This window comes from Stenella coeruleoalba (assembly GCF_951394435.1).
Source record: "Stenella coeruleoalba genome assembly, chromosome: 4".
NCBI classification, from domain to species: Eukaryota; Metazoa; Chordata; class Mammalia; order Artiodactyla; family Delphinidae; genus Stenella; species Stenella coeruleoalba.
The window spans coordinates 148,216,712-148,241,525 of record NC_137149.1 but is presented as its reverse complement, the minus strand read 5'-3'; the positions used below and the strand labels follow the sequence as shown (position 1 = coordinate 148,241,525).

At 38.0% G+C, this 24,814-nt stretch overlaps 1 protein-coding gene across 2 annotated transcripts in view; it reads left to right on the top strand.

Annotated features, from left to right (window-relative positions):
- The window catches only part of GRIA2 (glutamate ionotropic receptor AMPA type subunit 2), a 149,011-nt gene that overhangs the window by 60,740 nt on the left and 63,457 nt on the right, over positions 1 to 24,814 (top strand). For both annotated transcript variants that reach the window (XM_079921036.1, XM_079921035.1), the window contains exon 3: positions 18,340 to 18,579. In XM_079921036.1, coding sequence (XP_079777162.1) covers positions 18,340 to 18,579 — 240 coding nt within the window. The remainder of the gene's footprint in view (positions 1 to 18,339; positions 18,580 to 24,814) is intronic.

Sequence of the window (24,814 nt, the reverse complement as noted above, 5' to 3'; positions counted from 1 at the left end):
TAAGTAAAAATCAAAAAAAATAAAATGACAAAAAATTTAAATTAAGAGGAAATAAATGATTAAAGGGTTTGGAAAATTGAATATTTATGTGGAAACAAAGTTGGAGTTCTCCCTTGCATAAAATCCAAATATTCATATTAGAAGAATTTATTATAAAAAGGATAATTAAGAAATCAAAGATAAAAAATATTTTGAAAATCTTAGGATGAGAAATCCTTACTACACAAGACACAAAATCTAGGAGTCATCAAAGAAAAGACTGAGAATTTGGTTACAAATGTCATTATAAACAAAGTGAAAGATGAAAGGAAAAGGAAGAAAAACTATTAACAACATATAAAGAAGATTAAACATAAAATTTAAATGGCAAGCTAATAGGAAAAAATGTGCAAAATATAGGAATAGTTAAGAAAGGAAAATATAAAAATAGATGCACTTTCTTACAAATAATGATGGAAACCCAAATTTTTCTGTTTACCAGTAAGAAGTACATTGGCTAAAAGTACAAGCTCTGAGGTCAGGCTGCCTGGGTTTGACACCCCCTCTATCATTTTCTAGAGTTGTTATCTTAGAAAATTACTTATTTTCAAGTCTTGTCATCTGTAAAATGAGGATATATTAGGATATTCTGAATTTTAAAAGAGTTAATACATGAAAAAGAAACTTGAGTAATGCCTTCTACCACAAGTGTACAAAAATATAAGTTGTCATTATTAAAGCAAAAATGAAATGCTATTTTTATGCGTCCCATTGGTAAAAGTTAAAAGGTGAAACATATCCCTTCTGAGTGAAGAACACAAAAAAGAAAAAAAAAAAGGAATTGATTTTATTTTGATGGGGTGTGAATTGGTACACTATATTTGGGTGATAATTTGATAGCAAGAACATTTTACCCAGTATTACCTTCAAGCAAGCATTTCCAATTTTAATAATCTGTTCTGCAGAAATACTAGCACAAGTGCGCAAAGTTGCACGTACTGACATGTTTGCTTCAGCCTCGTTTGCAGGAGTGAAAATTCATGACAGTCTATGTATACCAAGTTAGGGAATGTTAATGAAATGATGATACATCCAAGCCAGGGAATACTAAGTAGTGGTTTAAAAGAATGAACCAAGTCCCTACCAGCAATTTCTCTGTCAAATGTCAAAGCGAGTCACAAGACAATTGCCCTATGGTCTCATTAATCAAAAACATAATACAAACTGAAACAAAGAAAATAAACTCTAATTGGAGCTACAAATGTGGACGTGTACCAGCCAAATGGCTGCCAGCAGGGGTTGCTTCTGGGAAACGTAGAGAGTGAAGGGAAATGATAACCTTTTAATGAATATACTTTTCAAATTTGTGTGAGTTTATTCTTGCTGTTTTTGAGTTACACACATTTCATTTATGTTATTAAGATAAATGGATAGATTGGGAGTTTGGGATTGACATGCACACACTGCTATATTTAAAAAAGATAACCAACAAGGACCTACTGTATAGCCCTGGGAACTCTGCTCAATACTCTGTAATAACCTTACTGGGAAAAGAATTTGTAAAAGAATAGATACATGTGTATGTATAACTGATTCACTTTGCTGTGCACCTGAAACCAGCCCAACACTGTAAATCAGCCGTAGTCCAATATAAAATAAAAGTTAAAAAAAGGTAAATCGGAGGGCCAGAACATCAGTAAGTTACTAATCCTTTCTAGAGGGAACTCTTCACACCATCAGCTCTATCCTTGTTCCTCTTATCGATGGGGGTGTATCAGTGAAGCAGGCAGACCCTTTGCACACCATCAGAGCCAAATGCCATGCTTACTCACCAAGGCCTAGGTCCTAATTGTGCCAGGACCAATGCACTGAAAGTGAGTCCACTGTGCTGACGTTAATTCCTCCAGGGACTTAGCACTGTGGGGATTTTCAGAGTGTTTCTTAGTACATTTATAAAATTGCTCATTATATGATGTTCAAAAATGTTTCCTCTTTTAATACAGTAAGTCCCCTACATACGAACCTTCAAGTTGAGAACTTTCAAAGATGTGAACGTGAGTTTGCACGTCCAGTCACATAAGTTAGTTCACGTGTCTGGTGTACGTTGTCACGTGCCTGCAGCCTCTGCAAGTGGTTGTGCCTTTGTGTACTTTACTGTACGGGACTGTATACAGTACAGCAGCACAGTATCTTTATTTCAAGATCAGGATGTCTGGAAGCAAGTGCAAAAGCAACGGTGAAGTGGCTGGTACTGCTAAGAAGCACCGGGAATAGGAGGCCCAGAGAAAGGATGAAGAGAGACAAGAGGAAGAGAAGCAACGGAAGAACTGAAGAGATTCACGACGCAGAAAATGGCAAGGGGATTTTCTTTATTTGAGGAGGCACTGTTAGTTTTTGAGGCACAGGACCTGAAGGTAGAAAGGTACATGAAGGTCGCAGCGTCTGTTCCACATGCAATCCAGTGCTACCATGTTATCTATGATGAGAAAAAAAGAGCTACTACCCAGACATCACTGGATCGTTTTTTCAAGAGGGTAGATAGAACTGAATCCAGCAAGGAACCAGAACCTGTGCCGTCAGCGTCAGGCGTGAGTGACATTGCAGCTTGCCCTCCATCTCCTGTTGCTGATGATTCTTCAGCTCTACCATCTCCCACCCGCCTCCCTCCTCCAGTCAGTAAGTCTTCTTGTCCGTTCACTCGATGCTAGCCCTGGATGCCAGCTGTTGTGCTGTACTACTGTACTTTTCAAGGTGCTGTACTGTAAGATTAAAAATGTTTTCTATTTTTTTGTGTTGTTTTTTGTGTATTACTTGTGTGAAAAGTATTATAAACCTATTCCAGTACAGTACTAGATAGCCGATTGTGTTAGTTGGGTACCTAGGCTAACTTGGTTGGATTTACAAACAAATTGGACTTACGAACGTGCTCTCGGAACGGAACTCGGTCGTATGTAGGGGACTTACTATAAACGTATATGGGTTAATGCATAAGTGCTGAGGCATTATAGGTAGAAATCCTGTTGCTTACCAACAAATAAGCTGAGCAAGAAGGTTCATGAAAGCCTCAAAAACTCTGAGCCATTTATAGCCAAGAGGGGTATCAGATCCAATGTGAGAGCGTGCAGACAAATAAGGCTATAAAGCGCAGGCATTTTTTGTCATGCGACTCAAAAAAATTAAGTAGAAATCTTCTCATTTTTCAATTTAAAAAATTTTCGATTTTTAAGAAGTGTTTATATTCAATTATTTTTCAATCATATTTTTAAACATAGGTTTTGATCACAAAAGTCAACATGTTTATTTGTGCTGAAATATCATCAAATCTGTATCTGGTAAAAATAAGGTCCTTCGATTTTGTACATTTTAATTGCAATCAGGTAGTAGAATTTTTTCAGCCATCACGATCAAGAGTGGCTGTGGAGCTGAGGGTGTCCCTGGTACGCTAAAGGTACAGGTAAACATGAAGTAGAAAAGTTAAAAAAAATAAAAAGAAGAGGAAAGCTGACAAGTGGAAAGGAGAAAAATTTAAAAAGAAGGAAGAGAAAAAGGAGAAAAGACTAATGAAACATGCAGAAAATGGTAGAATTCGTCTGAGAAAATGTATTGCAAATCCCACACTCATTTTCCATGAGTAAGGACGTGATGAATAATAAACACACATCACCTGACATGTTGTATAATTTCCCTCTTTGAAGTCTGGCCACACGGGCCCAAGTTCGAGCTCCAGGAGACCTCTGAGGGCACCGAGACGTTTGAAAGCTGCAGTCTTCCAGAAGCACAGAGCTGTCTGGGGTCATCACTGGATTTGGAAGCCAGGCCTCCAGACATTGCGGCCGGCACCCTTTACCCACCACACTCAAGTCGGATCAGAGCATGCAGTGCCCATAACTTACCCAGAGCTTAAGTCAGGCAAGGACTTTCAGAGGATAGAACTATGTGTATTTATGAGGAGGATATACACGTCCAGGGGATGAAGAATGGTACTACCTTTTGTGAAACAGCGTGTTACCTAAGCAGAGGTGATTCTCTTTCATTTACACGTCCAGAGCCCATCGTTAAAATCCACTTGCGAGTTATTGCCTATAGCTGCCAGTGCTCCTGTTGTCTGCTTTCTCAAGATGATGGATGAAGCCAGAATAAATGTTATAGATTTTTTTCAAGCGGCATATAATGTGGGCTACGGCAATAAACTTGTGACATTTCACCCCATTCAGCAAACATGGCATGCAGGTCAGGAAGGGTAAATGTTTGTTAGAGGGGAAGAAAAATGTGTTATCGCAACTTCCTAGTTCTCTGTTACTGAGCGAGGCTGCTGCATCCCATTTGGTATCTGTAGGAAAAATGGGATAAAAATGCATGCAGAGGAGAAGTGATCTCTCATAGTAATGATTTGTGGCAGGGCTCTAGGGGGAGTCATCAGCGAGGCGATTTATAGAAGATGTCGTGGTGCGTGTTTATTATTCTTCGCATTGCCTTTGAATCAGTGAGTGTTTCAGGCACTCCCTGCAAACTGCGCGTCTATGCCAGGAACTGTGCTGGCCTCTGGGAGACAGGAGTGGACGAGCAGAGGGTCGGCTTTTAAGGAGAGGAGCGTTGTAGGAGAGATGCTGAACAATCAGCTGCTGAGAGTGAAATCCTTCTGTCTTCTGTCACTTAATGGGAAAAGAAGGTGCCTCAGTAGATATGTAAACTTTTAAATAATAGCCTCTAATAGAGTATATAGTTTTACTCCATTTCATTATGAGAACAGGGTATTGATTTACTTACATTTTCCAAGAATGAGAGAATGACAGTTCTGTTTTTCACATTCTCCCAAATTTTTATATGGAAACCAAATGTTCCAAATCCCATATGTTCCAACAGTTGCATTTTCTTAAGGATTAAATGTTGCTTACGATAAGTTTTCAGGCTTGAACAATTCCATTGCATTATATAAGTAAGAAATTCGAGATTGTGAGAATCCCTGAGGATATTTTCAAGTGCAAAATATGTTACTGGATGTCTGTCCAAGACAAAGAAGTTCACTTCTTTCGTTTACATTTTTAGTTGTATCCTGCACTACTTATTTTTTCAGGCTGGTAACATCACCTCACTTGGTACAACTTCTTCACATATAAAATGTATTTTGAAAGTTTAAAATAATTAAATTTCACCAAGATTCCAAAGATTGTCTTCTCAGACTCATACTGGTGGGTTTTTTTTTTTCCCGTTATAGGAAATGATAGGCTAAATTTCTTGCAGTCTGATAGTTGAGGAAGAAAATACTGTTATGGTTTCAGAAATACCCCAGAAATGAAATTTCATTATAAAAACTGTTTTATTTCTTTGTTATACAGTTAGTTGAGATCATGCATTCATTCAACAAATATCTGATAACATAACTGTGAGAATTCCTGAATTGGGTATTGCAGAGGATACACAAATCATTACGGTTGGATTTGTTGTCATTAACCTATTTATTTAATGATTTATATTTTCCCCAGCACTTCTCTCTGTATTATCGAATTTAAACTTTCCAGAATCCCTGCAAGGAAGGCAGGATAGGAATCAACATCCTCATTCACTAGATTAGGGACCTCGGGCACAGGCTCAGTGTCTCTTCCGCTGGGTGACTAGAGAAGGATGGAGCTGGGCTTCTGCGTCGGGTGTTCTTATCCTGTTCTCACACTGACCACTACTCTCAAGAAGCTCACAGATCACCGACCCTGCCCCCCCGCCACATACACACACTAAATATACTGTGTTTCATGCCATAACGGAGGTAAGGGCAGAGTGCTGATGGTGATACGATTCAGGGAAAATCATATTCGGTTGATGGTAAGAAGGACACTTTTCTTGGAAGAATTGCTATTTTATTACATGACATTTGCCAAGTACCTCATCTGTGCCAAATACGGGATAGGCTATGCAGTTAGAGATAAATAACACTTCGTTCTCTGCTTTCAGTTAGCCCAGAGTTCTAGGGCACTGTTGGAGCTTATTTTTTCTTTCATGCAGCCCCATCCCAAGTTAAATAGGTGAGTAACATTATTATCTTCCTTTATAGTTGGCTGAGCTGAGACAGAGTGAAATATGTAACTTGCCCAAGTGAGTCAAACTGGATAACAGCAAAGCAGGATCCAACCCCTGGTTATTGTCAATTTTCACCACTACAACTGCTCCATCTAAAGTCAAAGCCCAAGATCCTTGGATACAGAATAATAACTTTTCTACGATATTTAACATTTGAGATCAAAGTTATAGGATTTTAAACAATGTAAAACTGTGATATTTTATGCATTTCTTTCCCCTGTTTCTTTTTTTGTTCTAGAAAACTCACACTTGAGGTCTTAAAAGAATTAATCATTATAATTAAAAATCATACTAGCAAAGAAATAAATATGAAATGATCATGAAAATACATGATTTAAAAATTAATCATAGGGACTTCCTTGCAGTGGTTGAGAATCTGCCTGCCAATGCAGGGGACACAGGTTTGAGCGCTGGTCCGGGAAAATCCCATATGCCACGGAGCAACGAAGCCTGTGCACTACAACTACTGAGCCTGCGCTCTAGAGCCCACGAGCCACAACTACTGAGCCTGCGTGCCTAGAGCCCACGCACCACAACAAAGAGTAGCCCCCGCTCGCCGCAACTAGAGAAAGCCCACGCTCAGCAACGAAGACCCAAAGCAGCCAAAAATAAATAAGTAAATGCATTAAAAAAATAAAAAAATCAATCATACGCAGTATATTTACAGTATATATTTGTACTATATATACACTATATAGTATATTTGCTACATAATAATATACAATACATTTACAGTATATCTTTTCTCAGCAAATAAATAGATAAAGGGAGACAATTGTAGTGGTTCAGGTTTGGGAAACATTTGCACAGGAAAATGGAATTTGGCCTTTAAGATGAGACCATTAAGAGATAGAATGTAAAAAAAAAGAAGGAAAACAGTTTGAAGATGATCCTGGAAGAACGCCTTTTATGTGGTGTTTCAGGAAGACTCGTACGACAAGAGCATGAATTGCAGGAAGGTGATAGAGGAAGTGGGGAAGAAACCAAGAGAAAGAAAATGAAGGCACGGATGCAAGAGACACCTAAGAAGTGTACCACACAAGCTGTATATAAGTAGAGACCTTACCTGGCACGCTTAAAAGCTGTCTCCCCATACCCAGAACAGTAACCTTGGAGGTTCTTAAAAACACGTGATTAATGTGGAATGAGTGTCATAGCACAAAACAGAGATGGCTATAGGCTCCATGATCAGGACAAGGGGAGTAATGAATTAATTATTCTGAAATATCAAAAATCAGTGATGGCGAGTGTTATGGTGCCATGAGCAGAAAGGAAAAAAAAAATCAGTACGAAGACATGGTTTGTAGGATAATGTTTTCAGGGTTTTCTTTCCTTTTCGTATGGAATTAGTTGGAATGATATAGAGTTAGAAGTTCTCCAGTGGGTGGCACGGGAGGGTGAGGGGTTGAAGCTAAGCTGTCAACTCCAGCTAAGGCTGTACTATATGAGGTTGAGATCAAGATGGCAGAAGGGGTGGGAGGACGTGGAGCTCAACTCCTCCCACAGACACATCAGAAATATACCTACTGGGCTTCCCTGGTGGCGCAGTGGTTGAGAGTCCGTCTGCCGATGCAGGGGACACGGGTTCGTGCCCCGGTCCGGGAAGATCCCACATGCCGCAGAACGGCTGGGCCCTTGAGCCATGGCTGCTGAGCCTGCGCTCCGCAACGGGAGAGGCCACAAGAGTGAGAGGCCCGCGTACCGCCAAAAAAAAATCAATGGATCATCGGAGAAATCAAAGGAGATCAGAAAATACCTTGAGACAAATGAAAATGTAAGCACATCACAAAATCTAGGGTATGCAGCGAAAGCATTTCTAAGAGGGACGTTTATAGTGATGTAGGCCTGCTTTAAGAAACAAGAAAAATCTCAAATAAACAACCTAATCTACCATCTAAAGGAATTACAAAACGAAGAGCAGTAAATGCCCAAAGTCAGAATAAGGGAGGAAATAAGAAAGATCAGACAGGAAATAAATGAAATAGAGACAAAAAAAAACAAACAAGCAATAGAAATGAATCAACGAGTTTTTGTTTGTTTGTTTTTGGTTTTTTTTTCAGATATACAAAATTAATAAGCCTTTAGCCCGGGTCATCAAGAGAAAAAGAGCACCTAAGTAAACAAAATAAGAAATGAAAGAGGAGAAATAACAGCTAATATCACAGAGATACAAAAAATCATGAGAATACTCTGTACAGTTATATGCCAACAAATTGGACAACGTAGAAGAAATGGGCAAATTTCTAGAAACATACAATCTTCCAAGACTGAATCAGGAAGAAATAGGTAACCTACACAGACTGATCACTAGTAGTGAAATTGTAGTTAAAAAAATACTCCAGGCCAACAAAAGTCCAGGACTAAATGGCTTCACAGTGGGAATTCTACCAAATATATAAAGAAAAGCTAATACCTATCTATTTCAAACTACTACAAAAAATTCAAGAGGATGGAACACTCCCAAATTCATTCTATGAGGTCACCATTAATTTACCCTGATACTAAAACCAGACAAAAACACTACAAAAAAAATTACAGGCCAACGTCTCTAATGAATATAGATGTAAAAATCCTGAACAAAATATTAGCAAACCACACTTAACAATATATAAAAAAAGACCATACACTATGATCATGTGGAATTTATTCCAGGGATGTAAGAATGGTTTAATATCCAGAAATCAATCAATGTGATACACCACCTTAACAAAATAAAGGATAAAAATCACATGTTCATTTCAATAGACACAGGAAAAGCATTTGACAAAATTCAACGTCTATTCATGATAAAAACGTTCATCCAAATAGGTTAGAGAGAACATATCTTAACATAATAAAGGCCATTTATGACAGACGCACAGCTAGCATCATACTCAACAGCGAAATGCTGAGAGCTTTTCCTCTAAAATCAGGAACAAGACAAAGATGCCCATTCTCACTACTTCTACTTAACATAGTATTGGAAGTCCTAGCCACAGCAATCAGATAAAAAAAGAAATAAAAGGCATCCAATTGGGAAGGGAAGAAGTAAAACTGTCTCTGTTTGCAAATGATATAATACTATATGTAGAATACCCTAAAGTCTCCACCCCAACACTATGAGAACTAATAAATGAATTCATTAAAACTGCAGGATACAAGATTAATATACAGACATATGTTGCTTATCTATACACTGATAATGAACTATCAGAAAGAGAAAGCATGAACACAATCCCACTGAAATCACATCAAAAAAAACCTCAAAAACTTAGGAATAAATTTAACCAAGGAGGTGAAAGATCTATACTCTGAAAACTATAAAACATGGATGAAGGAAATTGAAGATGATACAAAGAAATGGAAAGATATTTCTTGCTCTTGGATTAGAAGAATTAATATTGTTAAAATGTCCATGCTACCCAAAGCAATCTACAGACTTAATGCAATCCCAAGCAAAATACCCATGTCATATTTTACAGAACTAGAGCAAATTGTCCTAAAATTTATATGGAAGACCCCTAGTGCCAAAGCAATCTTGAGAAAAAAAGAACAAAGCTCAAGGTATCACACTTCCTGATGTCAGACTATACTACAAAGCTACAATAACCAAAACAGCATGGTCCTGGCACAAAAACAGATCTGTACATCAGTGGAACAGAGTTGAGAGCCCAGCAATAAACCCACACACCTATGGTCAATTAACATATGACAAAGAAGGCAGAAATATACAATGGAGAATAGACAGTCTCTTCAATAAGTGGTGCTGGGAAAACTGGACAGCTACATGTAAAAGAATTAAATTAGAAAAGTTACACCATATACAAAAATAAACCCCAAATGGATTAAAGATTAAACTGTAATACCTGAAACCATAAAACTCCTTGAAGAAAAACATAGGCAGAACATTTAATGCAAATAGTAGCAATAATTTTTTGGATCTGTCTTCCAAGGCAAAGGAAACAATAGGAAAGATAAACAAATGAGACCTAATTAAACTTAAATGTTTTTGCACATCAAAATAAACCATCAACAAAATGAAAAGACAACACACAGAATGGGAGAAAATATTTGCAAATGGTATGACCGAATAGGCGTTAATATCCAAAATATATAAACAACTCATACAACTCAAAAAGCAAACAACCTGATTAAAAAATGGGCAGAAGACATACAGAAGAAGACATACAGATGGCCAATAGACACATGAAATGATGTTTAACATCACTAATCAATGGGGAAATGCAAGTCAAACCACAATAAGATATCACCTCACAGCTACCAGGATGTCTGTCTTTGAAAAGTCTACAAATAACAAATGTTGGTGAAGATGTGGAGAAAAGAGAACCCTCTTGCACTGTTGGTGGGAATGTAAATTGCTGCAGCCACTATGGAGAACAGTATGAAGGTTCCTCAAAATACTAAAAATAGAGCTACCATATGATCCACTCCTGGGTATATATCCAAAGAAAACGAAAACACTAATTTGAAAAGATACATGAACCCCAATGTTCATAGCAGCATTATGTACAATAGCCAATATATGGAAGCATCCTAAGTGTCCATCAACAGACAAATGGATAAATACGAAGTGGTGTATATATATCTATGTATCGGAATATAGAGAGATATAGATATACACGCACAATGGAATACTACTCAGCCATAAGAAAGATGGAATATTGACATTTGCAGCAACATGGATGGACCTAGAGGGTACTATGTTTAGTGAAATGAGTCAGCCAGAGAAAGGCAAATACTGTATGTTATCACTTATATTTGGAATCTAAAAGATAAAACAAATGAATGCATATTATAAGATGGAAACAGACTCACAGTTATAGAGAACAAACTAGTGATTACCAGTGGGGAGAGGGAAGGGTGGCAGCCAAGATGGGTGTGTGGGATTAAGAGATACAAACTACTATGTATAAAGTAAACAAGCAATAAGGATATATTGTACTGTGCAAGGAAATATAGCAATTATTTTATAACTTTACATGGGGTATAATCTATAAAAATGTTGAACCGCTATGTTATACACCTGAAAGCAATCTAATATTGTAAATCAACTATACTTTAAAAAAGAGAATGTACTATATCTATCCTGTGGCATTTTCCAAACTTAACCCCATGCTTGTCACGCTGAGTGTTTACAGTATAAGTTGTTCAGTAAATAAATAGATAAAGGGAGACAACAGAGGTGATATGAAGGTTTGGGAAGCATGCATAAAAAGTTGAACTTAGCCTTGTTTAAAGGGATGAAACCTCTAAGGATAGATTTAATTTGGGATATAGGGGGAAAGAGTGAAAGGTAATTATAGGGAGAGCAAGGGCACCAAGATGACATCATTTTACTTGGTAGCCATGTGGAGAAGGAACTGGACGAGAGCACTGCTAGTAGCAGTGGAAAGAGAGAGCATTTCTAGAAGCAAGTTGTTTTTTTTTCTTTTTGGCTAGATATTTTTCTTTTAATTGAAGTACAGTTGATGGACGTATTATATAAGTTACAGGAGTACAGTACAGTAGTTCACAATTTTTTAAGGTTATACTCCACTTGTAGTTATTATAAAATATTTGCTATAGTTCCCATGTTGTACAAAATATCCTTTGTAGTTTATTTTATACCTAATAGTTTGTACCTCTTAATCTCCTGCCCCTGTATTGCTCCTCCACCGTTCCCTCTCCTCACTGGTAAACACTAGTTTAGAAGAAGTTCTAAACTAGTGTGTGTTCTAGTGTGTTTAGAAGAAACACACTAGAAGAAGGTCTGTGAGCCTTCTTCTTTTTTGTTATATTCACTAGTTTGTTGTATTTTTAGATTCCACTATAAGTGATATTATACAGTATTTATCTTTCTCTGTCTGACTTATTTCACTTAGCATAATGCCCTCCAATTCCATTTATGTTGCTTCAAATGGTAACATTTCATTTTTTTATGGCTGAGTAATATTCTGTTGTATATATGTACCACAGCTTCTTTATCTGTTCATCTGATGATGGACACTTAAGTTGCTTCCATATATTGGCAATTGTGAATAATGCTGCTATGAACAAGGTGCACGTATCTTTTTGAATGAGTGTTTTTGTTTGTTTGGTTTTTTTTTGAATATATACATAGGAGTGCAATTGCTGGATCATATGGTAGTTCTATTTTTAGTTTTTTTGAGAAGCTTCCATGTCATTTTCCACAGCAGCTGCACCAATTTACACTCTTACCCACAGTGTATGAGGGTCCCCTTTTCTCCACGTCCTCAACAATACCTGTTATTTGCATTCTTTTTAATGACAGCCGCTCTGACAGGTGTGAGGTGATATCTCATGGTGGTTTTGATCTGCATTTCCCTGACGATTAGTGATGTTGAACCCCAGCACATCAAAAAGAATAAAATACCTAAGAATAAACCTACCCAGGGAGGTAAAAGACCTGTACACAAAAAACTGTATGACACTGATGAAAGAAATTGAAGTCAACACAAACAGATGGAAAGATACATCGTGTTCTTGGACTGGAAGAGTTGTATTGTTACAATGAGCATACTACCCAAGGCAATCTGTAGGTTCAGGGCAATATCTGTCAAAATACCCATGGCGTTTTTCATAGAACGAGAACAAATAATTTTAAATTTTGTATGGAAACATAGAATCGAGTCTTTGATTAATAAATTCAAAGAGGCCAAGACAGCTAGATCTGAGAAAAAATTATTAGGTTTAGTGACTCGGGGATCTTAAGGGAGATTTCAGTAGTAAAATTGGGGTCCCTGTTTACAAGGAGATGACGCCAGAAGTTGTGTGATGAACGATGCGAGAGATTTTCTTCGCTCTCCAGATTTTGAGCTCAGGATTGCTTGGTGATGAAGCTTTCACAAGACTTTGCACAAACTGCAAAGCACCGTTCCTGCTTATGAAGCAGACGGTGGGTCTCACAGCAGTGAATGGCAACTTCTAAATATAAAAAAATGTTAAACAAAAATACATCAGGCTCTGTTCTTCTCTCTTTCTACTAGATAACCATGCAGGGTTCTCCAGACTGTATGGGGTGTGCTACGTTAGCAGCACCAATGAGCAGAATGACCCGAGAGAAAAAGATGTGACTTGGAGGCACCGCATCAGCATTGCTACTGGCTTTTATCACCTGGGCTTGTAATGAAAAGTGGAATAATCAGCAAGTTATCTACACCCAGGAGATGGTCATTTCTGCTGTTTGCCCTAAAGTATCTTTTAAAAGGACCTGCTTTTGCTGAGCTTCTCAAAGTTGATATTAAATATTTAATTAAAGTCGTGCTCAGTGAGAACAACCTTACATTTAGCTTAGAGTTTTAAGACGTACATGCAAATCTAATACTAATTAGCATAATTATTCAGAAATTTGTAATAGTGTTTCATAGGGTCATGAATCTAGAGGTGAAACTGACAGCTTTCTCCTCCTTCCTCTGCCCCCAGAGGTGACACAGAACAAGGTGACGATATATGGGGTGGGATATTATCTAACTCATTTTAGAAAGTTTTCTTTTGAAACTGTTTCCAGAGCTATGACACATCATTTGAATATTGATAGTGTTAGTAAATCTTCCTTCTTTGAGGATGGATATAAGTTAGGGAAATGACTTTGAATTTTGGAGTATTGCTGGAGAATAAGGTAGAGATGAAAAAGAGTAATTTCATTTCTAATCAGAGGAGGAGTCCTTTCAAAGTAGAGAACTAATGTTCTTGTGTCTCAGGTCAGTAGGGTCTTGTATCTGTGCTGTATTGGGGAGAAGGTCAGCATTAGCACGCGAACACGCTGGTACTTGGGGGATGGAGTGTTAGGAATACAACGCTCAGATTTTCATCCTGAGATGGTCACTGCAAACTGGGTAAGCAAAATACCTTAGCTCAGGTCAGCATTCTGACTGAGTCCTGGGTGTAAACGCAATGATATCCTTATCATTTGAGGGGACAGGGAGAATGACAGACATGAGGTCAGGGTAGGTGAGCAATGCCGACCAAATGGCTGTTCATTGTGTGTGTGGTAAAGCGACACAGAGACAGATATCTAGGAAAATAGAAGTGTAGGCAAGTGGACAATTGAATATGTGCCCTGATGAGATAACGGGCAAGGGGAAAAGGCTGAGAGGTGGCTGAGATAGTCAGGAGGGGACGGCCATGGTTCCACAATTATGGTCGTTGGAGAATTAGCTGGACTGCATGCAAAAAGGTGCCTTCTGAGTTAGGTGAATTTTCATCTCTGATGAAGTCTCGTGCAGCTCGTGCCCATGCTTGGGCCAACGCCAGGTGTTTCCAGATGGTCACGACAGCCAGGAGGCCCCTTGACAACTCACTCCAGAGTCTAGAACAAATGGGAAATGAAAGATATGGCTTCTTATTCAGACTGTGTATTCAAACAGTGGCTTCCTTTACCAGGCGGTTTCACTGAGGATGGATGTGGAGGTCTCATTAATAAATCATATTGCCTGATATCCCTATAGTTTTTAGACGACATGCCAACACTTTGCAGGAAATGAAATAAAACAGACCCAGAGAGCATTTTAGAGCAACTTCTCATTTTTATACGTCCTATGGAGTCAACAGTTTCTGAACAAGCTTAAGATTTAAGATATGCACGTCAGGATGCATACATCTGTGCATAAAATAAGAAATCACGGCGGAGTTTGCCCAGAAGGGTTTGAATAGTGAAAGGGATTTCTCATGTAAGTCAGGAATGAGCAGAGTCAAACACATTAAAGGTGGTTTTCAACATCTGTTCTCAGATGAGGACAAAAACATAAATATGAATAAAAGTCGGGAATCTCATCTTTGCTTTATGTTAAAGTATTAGAGTAAATGTAAAGAAATACATACAGCTGTTTTCTGAGACATATTAGTCTGTTCTGCAGAAGATTGTTAGTAAAGATGTCGGTCGACCATTACACAGACATAACCTAGAAATCCCAGGAAACGTCTTATGTTAGAAAGGCAGAAGTGAGTTGAAGATGATAAATATTTAGAGGAAAATTGAAACATCTGATGAATAAGGGCCACTCAGAGAACTGGCCAATCTGGCTTTCCTTTCATTTCATATGACATGATAGTCATTAAAAATTATTGCCCATCATTTATTGATTGTCTGCAATTGGCTATTCAAATCTATGTATTTTAGCAATGCTCTTATTCATTAAACAAATCTACTTTTTCTATAGACCATTTATTTTTGTGAGTAAAATAAAATGAAATATGATAGTATTGGCCTTATCCTTTAAATGAGATTTAAGAAATTTACAAGGTTGCCTGGTATTATGTTTTGGGTCGTTAGATTATGTTACTGGAGAGCTGACTTTCATGTTTCGGATCGAAATGAACTTTGAGATTTAAAGATATCAGCTATTCATTCCCTCAAAGCATGTGGTTGACCTGACTTGGTTGTCTTAAGCGCTGTGCCACGTGTGGTTTGTATTGTGCATTGCAGGGTTTATTCTTGGACAAAGCAACCCTTACTTCTCAGAGAGATAGGATCAAATTTGTGTTTCAAAAAATTATTCTGGTTATATTGTGGAGAAGTGAATGGAAGGCGCATAATTGGTTGAAGGAGGAAAGTTGGGTAGGTATTCCAATAATCCGAGTTAGGGACACAATATTATCCATTAGTTAAGAGTGTGGACTCTGACTCTGCCTGTCTGGGTTTGAATACAGCATCTCTTACTAGCTGTCTGACTTTGGGTAAGTCACTTAATCTCCCTATGTTTCAATTTTCCTATCAGTAATTTGGGAATAATAATCTTTCCTACCTCGAGGGTTAGCATAAGAAATAAATGAGTTCATGTACCATGCCAGGCCACAAGGCAAGCCCAAGATACATGGTATATGCTATCAGTGAACTAGGATGGTTGGTATGGAGAGAGAAATAAGGGGACCACCTTTGAGTATATTTAGGTATTAGAATGACCATGACTTAGTGATGGTCTGACTGTGGCGGAGGGATTGGGAGAAGGTCCTTCACTGAAATACAAGTACTGGTAGAGAACAAGGGATTGTGGGAGTGATGGGGACTTCCAAATAGAATATTGTCTTTTTTTTTTTTTTAAAGAACGATGATTCTATGCCAAAGTATTTTGATAATATTCTTTGTGTTGCATGGAGTAGAACACATGGGATGAGTTAAGTCCGTGGGAAAGCTTAAAAAAATAGGAGTTCTGAGCTTCACACAATTGCTCCTTCACTGCGTTTCTCAAGGTGAGAGATGTCCCTTTTGGGTGACATGTTTCTGTGTGTGGTACCAGCCCTGCATCCATCTTCTCTTAAAGAGGTTTTGCTCAGCATTAGAACTTTCCATGAGCGCGCCGATCTTGTATATAAAAGAGTTATTAGCACGATAAAGCCTTTAAAAATATCAGATAATACAAGGAATGAGTTATTATGAATATGTATAAATCCCAGGTAATTGCAGTTTGTTCTTTATAACTAATGATTTTTACTTGTATTCTTTTTTTTATGGGGCTGTCCTAAAATATGTTTATACTTCCATGGCTTGTTAAATAAGAATGTGTATATATTCTTTTTTTTCTTCCAGTTTTATTGAGTTATAATTGACACACAGCACTGTATAAGTTTAAGGCATGAAGCATAATGATTTGACTTACATACATCATGAAATGATTATCACAATAAGTTTAGTGAACATTCATCTCATATAGATACAAAATAAAAGAAAAATTCAAAAATTTTTCTTTGTGATGAGAAGTCTTTGGGTTTACTTTCTTAACTACTCTCATATATAACATTCAGCAGTGTTAATTACATTTATCACGCGGTACATTACATCCCTAGTACTTATTTATCATGTAGAACTGGAATTTCGTACCTTTTGACTACCTTCATCCAATTTCTTCTCCCCCAGCCTTCACCTCTGATAACTACAAATTTGATCTCTTTTTCTATGAGTTTGCTTGTTGGTTTTTTTTTTTTAATTTTATGTTATTTATTTTTTCATACAGCAGGTTCTTATTAGTCATCCATTTTATACACATCAGTGTTGTTTTTGAAGTGTAAGTGACCAACAGCACTCTGTTAGTTCCTGGTGCACAACACAATGATTCGTTATTTCTGTATATTACAAAATGATCACCAAGATAGGTCTAGTTACTGTTTGTCACCATACACAGTATTAATGACTATATTCCCCACAACGTACGTTTCATTCCCGTGACTGATTTATTCTGAAACTGGAAGTTTGTCCTTCTCCAGCTCCCTCACCTGTTTCACTCACCCCCTCACCTCCTCTCTGGTGACCATCTGTTCGTCCTCTGTATTTATGACTCCGTTTCTGTTTTGTTATGTTTATTCTTTTTTGTCCGTTTTTTAGAATCCGCATAGAAATAAAAGCATACACGATTTGCCTTCTCTGTCTGACTTATTTCACTTAGCACAATATCCTTTAGGTCTATCCAAGAGTTTTTTCTTTTTATACCTGAGTAATATTCCCTTGTGTACATACACTGCGTCTTCTTTACCCAGTCATCTATTGATGGGCACTTAGGTTGCTTCCATGTCTTGGCTATTGTGAGTAATGCTGCTATGAACATTAGGGTACATTATTAGTGGGTTTTTTATTCTTCAGAAAAATACCCAGAAGTGGAGTTGCTGGATTGTACAGTAGTTCTATTTTTAATTTTTTGAGGAACCTCTGTAATGTTTTCCATAGTGGCTGCACCAATTTCCATTTCCACCGACAGTACACGAGGGTTCCCCTTTCTCCATATCTTGCCAACATGTGTTATTTGTTGTCTTTTGGATGACAGCCATTCTAACGTGTGAGGTGATGGCGCGTTGCGGTTTTGATTTGCATTTCCCTGATGATTATTGATGTGGAACATCTTTTCATGTATGTGTTGGCCATCTGTATGTCTTCTTGGGAAAAGTGTCTGTTCAGGTCCTCTGCCCATTTTTTAATTGGGTTGTTTTTGTTTTTGAAGTTGAGTTGTACGAATTATTTGTACATATTGGATATTAACCCCATATCAGATGTAGGATTTGAAAATCTCCTCCCCCATTCAGTAGGCTGCCTTTTCAAACTTGTTGACAGTTTCTGTCACTGTGGAAAAGCTTTTAAGTTTCATGTAGTCCCATAGCCAGAATTATTTTTTAATGCTTTATAATTCTTTGAATTCCTCAAGTGGGGTGTTAAGTAAATAAGCGCTCAAAAATTTGATGAATTATTGATATCAACTCTCTGTATTTTTCAATACGTTGATTCTTTTGTATTTTATGCAAAAGGGCATTTACTTTCAAGCAAATGCATGTGATTTATCCTTTCTGTTTCCCCTGTTCTTCTAGTCTGCTCCCAGTTTTCAAGAGGAGTATATGCAATTTTTGGATTTTATGACAAGAAGTCTGTAAACACCATCACGTCATTCTGTGGGACGCTCCATGTATCCTTCATCACTCCCAGCTTCCCGACAGATGGTACCCATCCATTTGTCATTCAGATGCGACCAGACCTCAAAGGAGCACTTCTCAGCTTGATTGAGTACTACCAATGGGACAAGTTTGCATACCTCTATGACAGTGACAGAGGTAAGTGACAATATCCTTCTCCCTTTGTAATGGGTCAGATTCAGTGCCCACACTTGATACTTCCGTGTGACTTTATAGGGCTATGTAAGTGTGTTGAAGTCCAAGGGTAACTTGCCTTAATTATGCTGTGTAAATGAGTGATGCAATTCAAAACCTGGGTAACATATTTAGAGTAAAACAAACAAGCAAAAACGTTGTGGATGTACCATTTACAGAGACAGATTGTGTTCACACAACGCCCGAATGTTCAGTTGTAAGGCACAAAGCACTTTCTGGTACCAGCAGCTAAGACCCTAGGATGACTGTATTCCCAGTCCAGGGTCAGTGAAGTGACGGCCTTGAAAACTGGTTTAAGTAAGAGTTGAATAAATCTATAAATAAGAACGTCTACAGAAATTTATAGACATTAAATATTTCCACATGCAAAGATTTTATCAGGCAGGGAGCGTTGTTATTAACCCTGCTTTAGAATGAGATCCCTGAATCTCAGAGAAGTTGATTTTTTCATGAGCCACCCGCGTGTGGTTCAGCTGAACTCAGGTCTTTTGACAGCAAACCTGTGCTTTGTCACAGCCCTTCTACAGCTATTTACGAGGAGACGCTTTGGATTAGAGTCTTGGCTCATTTTACTAGTTTTTATTTCAGGGGTAAGGGTCCTTCCTTTGTGTTTCCCGCATCATTTGTGGTGAAGTTTGGTATTAGCGGACCTGATTGACTTACGTGTCATAGAATTTCAGATATTTCTAACCATTCCTGGGTCTGTGATTCAGCTTCAGTGGGTCTGTGTACTTTGTAACATCGAATGAACATTTTGTGCACATAAACGTAGATGATTTTTCTCGAGAGAGTATCCACCCACAGACTCAAAAGTATTGACAACCACCATTGCCAGAGTACCTAATAGATACCAGCCCGTCCACAAAGCAACTTGCTTTAAATGTTCATGTGAAAACCAGAAGCCTCTTTCTACCAGGAGAGGGCACCTTGCTTACCTGCGAGGGCGGCCAAGCGGGGAGCCAGCTGCCAGCCCTCTGCCACGATCAGTCTGGAGACATTGGCTACAGCAATCACAGCCTAGCATGCTCCAGCCTGGTGTCTGATTCCCTGTCCCGGCCTCCAGTCCTGAGAATGAAAAGGCTCCGTGGAAAAGCCAGTCAGAACTATAGACACTGAGAAGAAAGACTGCCAACAACATTCCCGCTGCTCTGACAAGGGAGAGCCTTGCTGTACACATGGGGAGTGAACAACTCAAACACAGAACAGCTGAGAGTAAATACGGATTCCGGTGTGCTGGATGGCCCTCTGCCCATCCTTCTGATAAATGAGATACAGGGCTTATCATCATCTTCCTCTTGCCCTCTGCTACGTCCTCCTTAACTCTTGTCTCCTCTTCATAGGATTTCTACCATCTAAACGTCTTTTACTTCTAGCCACTCTTCTGTTTCATTGTCATGACTCCAGGACAGGACAGCCCCATGTGTTCATCCTTCATCCTTCCATTTCTGTACTTGTTTCTCTTCAATCCACTTTCCGTAAAGGAGCCAGAAGTTTTGAATGCTTTTATTTATTTTTAATTTAATTTTGTTTTATATGGGGGTATAGTTGACTTACAATGTTGTGTTAGTTTCAGGTGTACAGCAAAGTGATTCAGTTATAATATACATATATCCATTCTTTTTCAGATTCTTTTCCATTATAGGTTATTACAAGGTATTGAGTAGAGTTCCCCGTGCTATATAGTAGGTCCTTGTTGTTTATCTATCTTATATATAGTAGTGTGTACATGTTAACCCCAAACTCCTAATTTATCCCTCCCCTCCACCTTTCCCCTTTGGTGACCATAAGTTTGTTTTCTATGTCTGTGAGTCTGTTTCTGTTTTGTAAATAAGTACATTTGTATCATCTTTTCAGATTCCACATACAAGTGATAGCATATATTTGTCTTTCTTCGTCTGACTTACTTTGCTGAATATGATAATCTCTAGGTCCATCCGTGTTGCTGCAAATGGCATTATTTTATTCTTTTTTAGGGCTGAGTAATATTCCATTGTGTATATGTACCACATCCTCTTTATCCATTTTTCTGTTGATGGACATTTAGGTTGCTTCCATGTCCTGCATATTGTAAATAGTGCTGCAATGGATATTGAGGTGTGTGTATCTTTTCAAATTATGGTTTCCTCTGGGTGGGATTGCAGGATCATACGGTAGCTCTATTTTTTGAATACTTTTAAATGCTTTATTGACCACATTGCTCCTTTGCTTAAAATACCTCAGTGGCTCCTCGTTATAATGAGGATAAAACTGAAATTTCTTAACATGACTGTAAGGTGTTGTAGTATCTGGTTCCTGCCCACTTATACCACTGCCTTTCTCACTCACTAGGCTAAACCCATCTCACGAATATTCTTTTACTTTCTCAGGTGCGCCAAATTCTTTCACCTTGAATCTCTGCAGAGACTTCTAAATTTTTCTCCTTCAGGTCTTAGTTTATATAACATTCCCGCAGAGGTGCATTTCGTATTGTTATCTTCTCTCAAAGCAATCTTTTCTCTCCCTACATAGTACTTATCACAAGTTATAATTAATATTGATGTTCATTCTTTCACCCAAGAAGTGAGCTCCCAGTATATTCTAGGGACTGTTTGAATCACACAGACTAAGCTTTATTCTTTTAATTTAAGGTCTGGCTCTAAGCCCAGGAAGGCAATGCCCTGGCAGTACCAACTACACCTAACTGTACATACAGCGCTTAAGATAATGCTAGCACAGAGCTGATGTCAATAAAGAGCTTTAATAACTGAATGAGTTGAGCATCTGTGTCTTTTAAGTTTGAGATGGTATTAGAACCTGGATCTTGCTTGCTAAATTGAAGGATCAGAGGTGAGTTCTCTCTACTCTTTGACTAGGTGCAAGGCGGTGTTTTCACTTTAGGGACACACTGCAGCGTCACTATGGATCGGATGATGATGGATGGACTTATGTACTTGTGAAAAGAACCTGACACATCTTTAATGATTTTATTAACACTTTATGAATATTAAATGAAATTGAAATGGTGCGATAATCTCCAATCATTAAATTAGACAAATTGATTTGAGTTCGAGTGCATCTGTGGAGAGGTCAACATTACAGTGATAACATTAAGTAATTCTATATTAAAGCCAGAACTGACATTATGGATACATTTTCAAGATATTTTCAAATGGATACTCATGTTTTAATATGAAGAGTATCACACTGGCTTTTCATCTGAATCTATTTTCAGAGATAAATGTGTAAGACTCAAAATACTGGCAAGAGACCCTTATGTAATGTTTTACTTGACTCGTGGAAATGGCGTGTTTGCTCTCTGATTTTTTCTTACTAATTATAGTTGTTATAGCTTTGCTGTCATATCACATTTTAAAACGTTTATTCATACATTTACCACATGAACTGTTTTTTTCGCCCTATGGTCCTTAACCCACTTCTCTTACACTTTAAGGAAGCACCTCCTTGTTTTTGTGTTACACGACTTGAGAATGAATCTGTGCCCTTACTATATTATGAGTGCTTTGAAAAATAGGCTCCATGATTTGATCTTTCAAGTTATGTCTCCATGTGCCTCAATTTCAAAGAGTTTTGTCTGTTTTTGATATGGCACTCTTTCCAGGTCCTTGACCGTAAGGATTTGTTTTTAATAATCTTTAATTTTCTGAGAGTCTAGATCAGGTAAACATGCTGTTAAATTTTAATTTCTAAATATATGAATTGATGTTCTTTTGAATAGCCCAAACATGAGAATGGCTGTCCAACATTCTGCACTGAATACAAGCTAGATGAAAAGGACGCAGTTTTTCTATGCTTCTTCTTTGCACTGGTTTTAACTAGGACTGCCAATGAAACCTTTCCCGATTCCAGCTATCCATCCAAAGGCCGAGCAGCAAGTCCAGGAGACTACATCCCACTTGTAGACGAGGGAAGACATGGATGCGTCCTGATCTTTGTATAGGCTTTTGACTATTCCAGGTTTACCGGTGAGAGGATTGCTGAAACTGTTCACCTGGTGCCGTGTGACCCTTTAGGAATGCTGGTGTCTTCTCTTTATCCCAGTCATGTGGCAGCAGCCTGGCACTCCTCAATGGATAACCCAACACCCTTCCTAAAAGTTCCGGACAGAGGAGGTAGATGGCAGGGAGAGTAGGTAGATGGATTCTCAACACCTTGGAGATATAGAATCATGGGGTTGCCTATGTTACTCCATTCAATATAGGTTTGTCTTTGGATTCACATGTACTACATTTGAACCAGGACTTAATCAAAATGTGGTTTTTATTTATTGCGTCAGTGTTCATAAGGTAAGGTCATACATTTCTGTAGACAGTTGGTAAAACCAGAACTAATGCTTTTATAACTCGGTTTTAACTTTGAACCACACTATTCGTCCCCTGAAGGAAAGGCACATGGATTCCAGTTCAAAAAAGGCATCATGCCTGGAATAAAAATGCTTCCAGATTATAAATTGCTTTTATGATGTTCCTGAGAAAGTCAGTGAGGGAAATATATGTTAATCTAATCTGGCCTAGACGTGCTGCTGTGATTTAGTGATCATAAAGTATTAATTTCTGTGCCTGAAAGATGAATAAGGGCTGTGAATTTTAAATGGAACAAAAAATATTTTCAAGAAGAAAGACATGGTCTGAGTGAAATATACCTATATGCAGTAGTCACTTTTAATTCCACCTAGTACTGTGCAAACTGAGGCATTAGACTCCACCTGTTTCAGGGCTGAAGGTTTTTCTGTAATTTTGTCACAGGCTTAGGAGCAGTAGCTTAAGATGCGACTGTGAACAACTGATGGTTCTTGGAGAGAGTTTTAGGGAGAGTGTCAGCTTATAAATAGGGTGTACAGCTGTAACTAGTCCAGCAACAATTAGGCACTCGAAGAAGTAACATAATACAGAAGTAAGTAGCAGTACTTTAGCTAGTCTTTATTTTATCCAGAAGTCTGAGCATTTAGTAGAGTGTAGAACTTAATTTTATACTCCTGTCATATTCTTGAGGTTTTTTTTTTTTTTTCTTTTGCGGTACGCGGGCCTCTCACTGTTGTGGCCTCTCCCGTTGTGGAGCACAGGCTCCGGATGCGCAGGCTCAGCGGCCATGGCTCACGGGCCCAGCCACTCCGCGGCATGTGGGATCCTCCCGGACCGGGGCGCAAACCTGCGTCCCCTGCAATGGCAGGCGGACTCTCAACCACTGCGCCACCAGGGAAGCCCTTCTTGAGGTTTTTCAGAATATATTTTAAATATATTTCTTAGAAAGAGCAGTTAATTTTCCAATTTTTTTTTCTATTTGTAGATGAACAATGGTATATCTCAAGTTCTCTTTGTCATAAGCAATAAAATAGTAAGAAATTAAACCAGGATTTAAATGTCCTGATTTAGTGTTACAGATATTAGAGTTGAATAACCAGCTACTAATGTTTTTAAACAAACCAATACTTACATAGAATTCCCAGTGTCCATACAAGTTTATATTCTGAATTAAGGGATGAGTGTATTTATAAAGATACTTCTAGGCTAGTTTGTGTGGAAGGGAAAGAGGTAATACTTTCTCTCCTAATTGGAATATGTTACCAAGAGGCTAAGAGCATCAGTTTGTGTTGTGTATGAATAATTTAATTTCACCCTACTATTTGTGATGTGCATTTTCAGTGATTTTTTTAACTTTTAAAATGATCTATTAATTTTAAACTAACCAGACAAGACATAATAGAAAACTCTTAGTTGTAGGAAAGGGGCAGATCAAGTTGAGAAAGTATTTGAGAGAGTCCGTTGCTACTTCCAAAAATAAAACAAATCGGAGAATATTGATTAATAAGCATGGGACAGCAGTCTTTTCAAAATGTGAGACAGGTCATGCCATGGTTGGTGAATTATTTCTGGCTGTCCTTAGGAGATAACTGAATAATATTCAGTGTCTTCTGATGAAACTAAATTCATCGTCTGATTACGTACCACTTGGGCGGTTTAGCATCTTAATAAATGGATGTATTTTTTTTTAGGTTTCATAGGTTACAAAATATTAATTCTAAGAGTTTTCATAACAGAATCCACACCAACTGTGAGTTATTTTTTGATACATAAAATGGATGAGTTTGAATCAGCTCTTTCTTTAAATGCATTTTATTGATTTTATATATATATATCCTCTCCATATTTTGGACGAGGTGAACGGCCAATACATGTTAAGT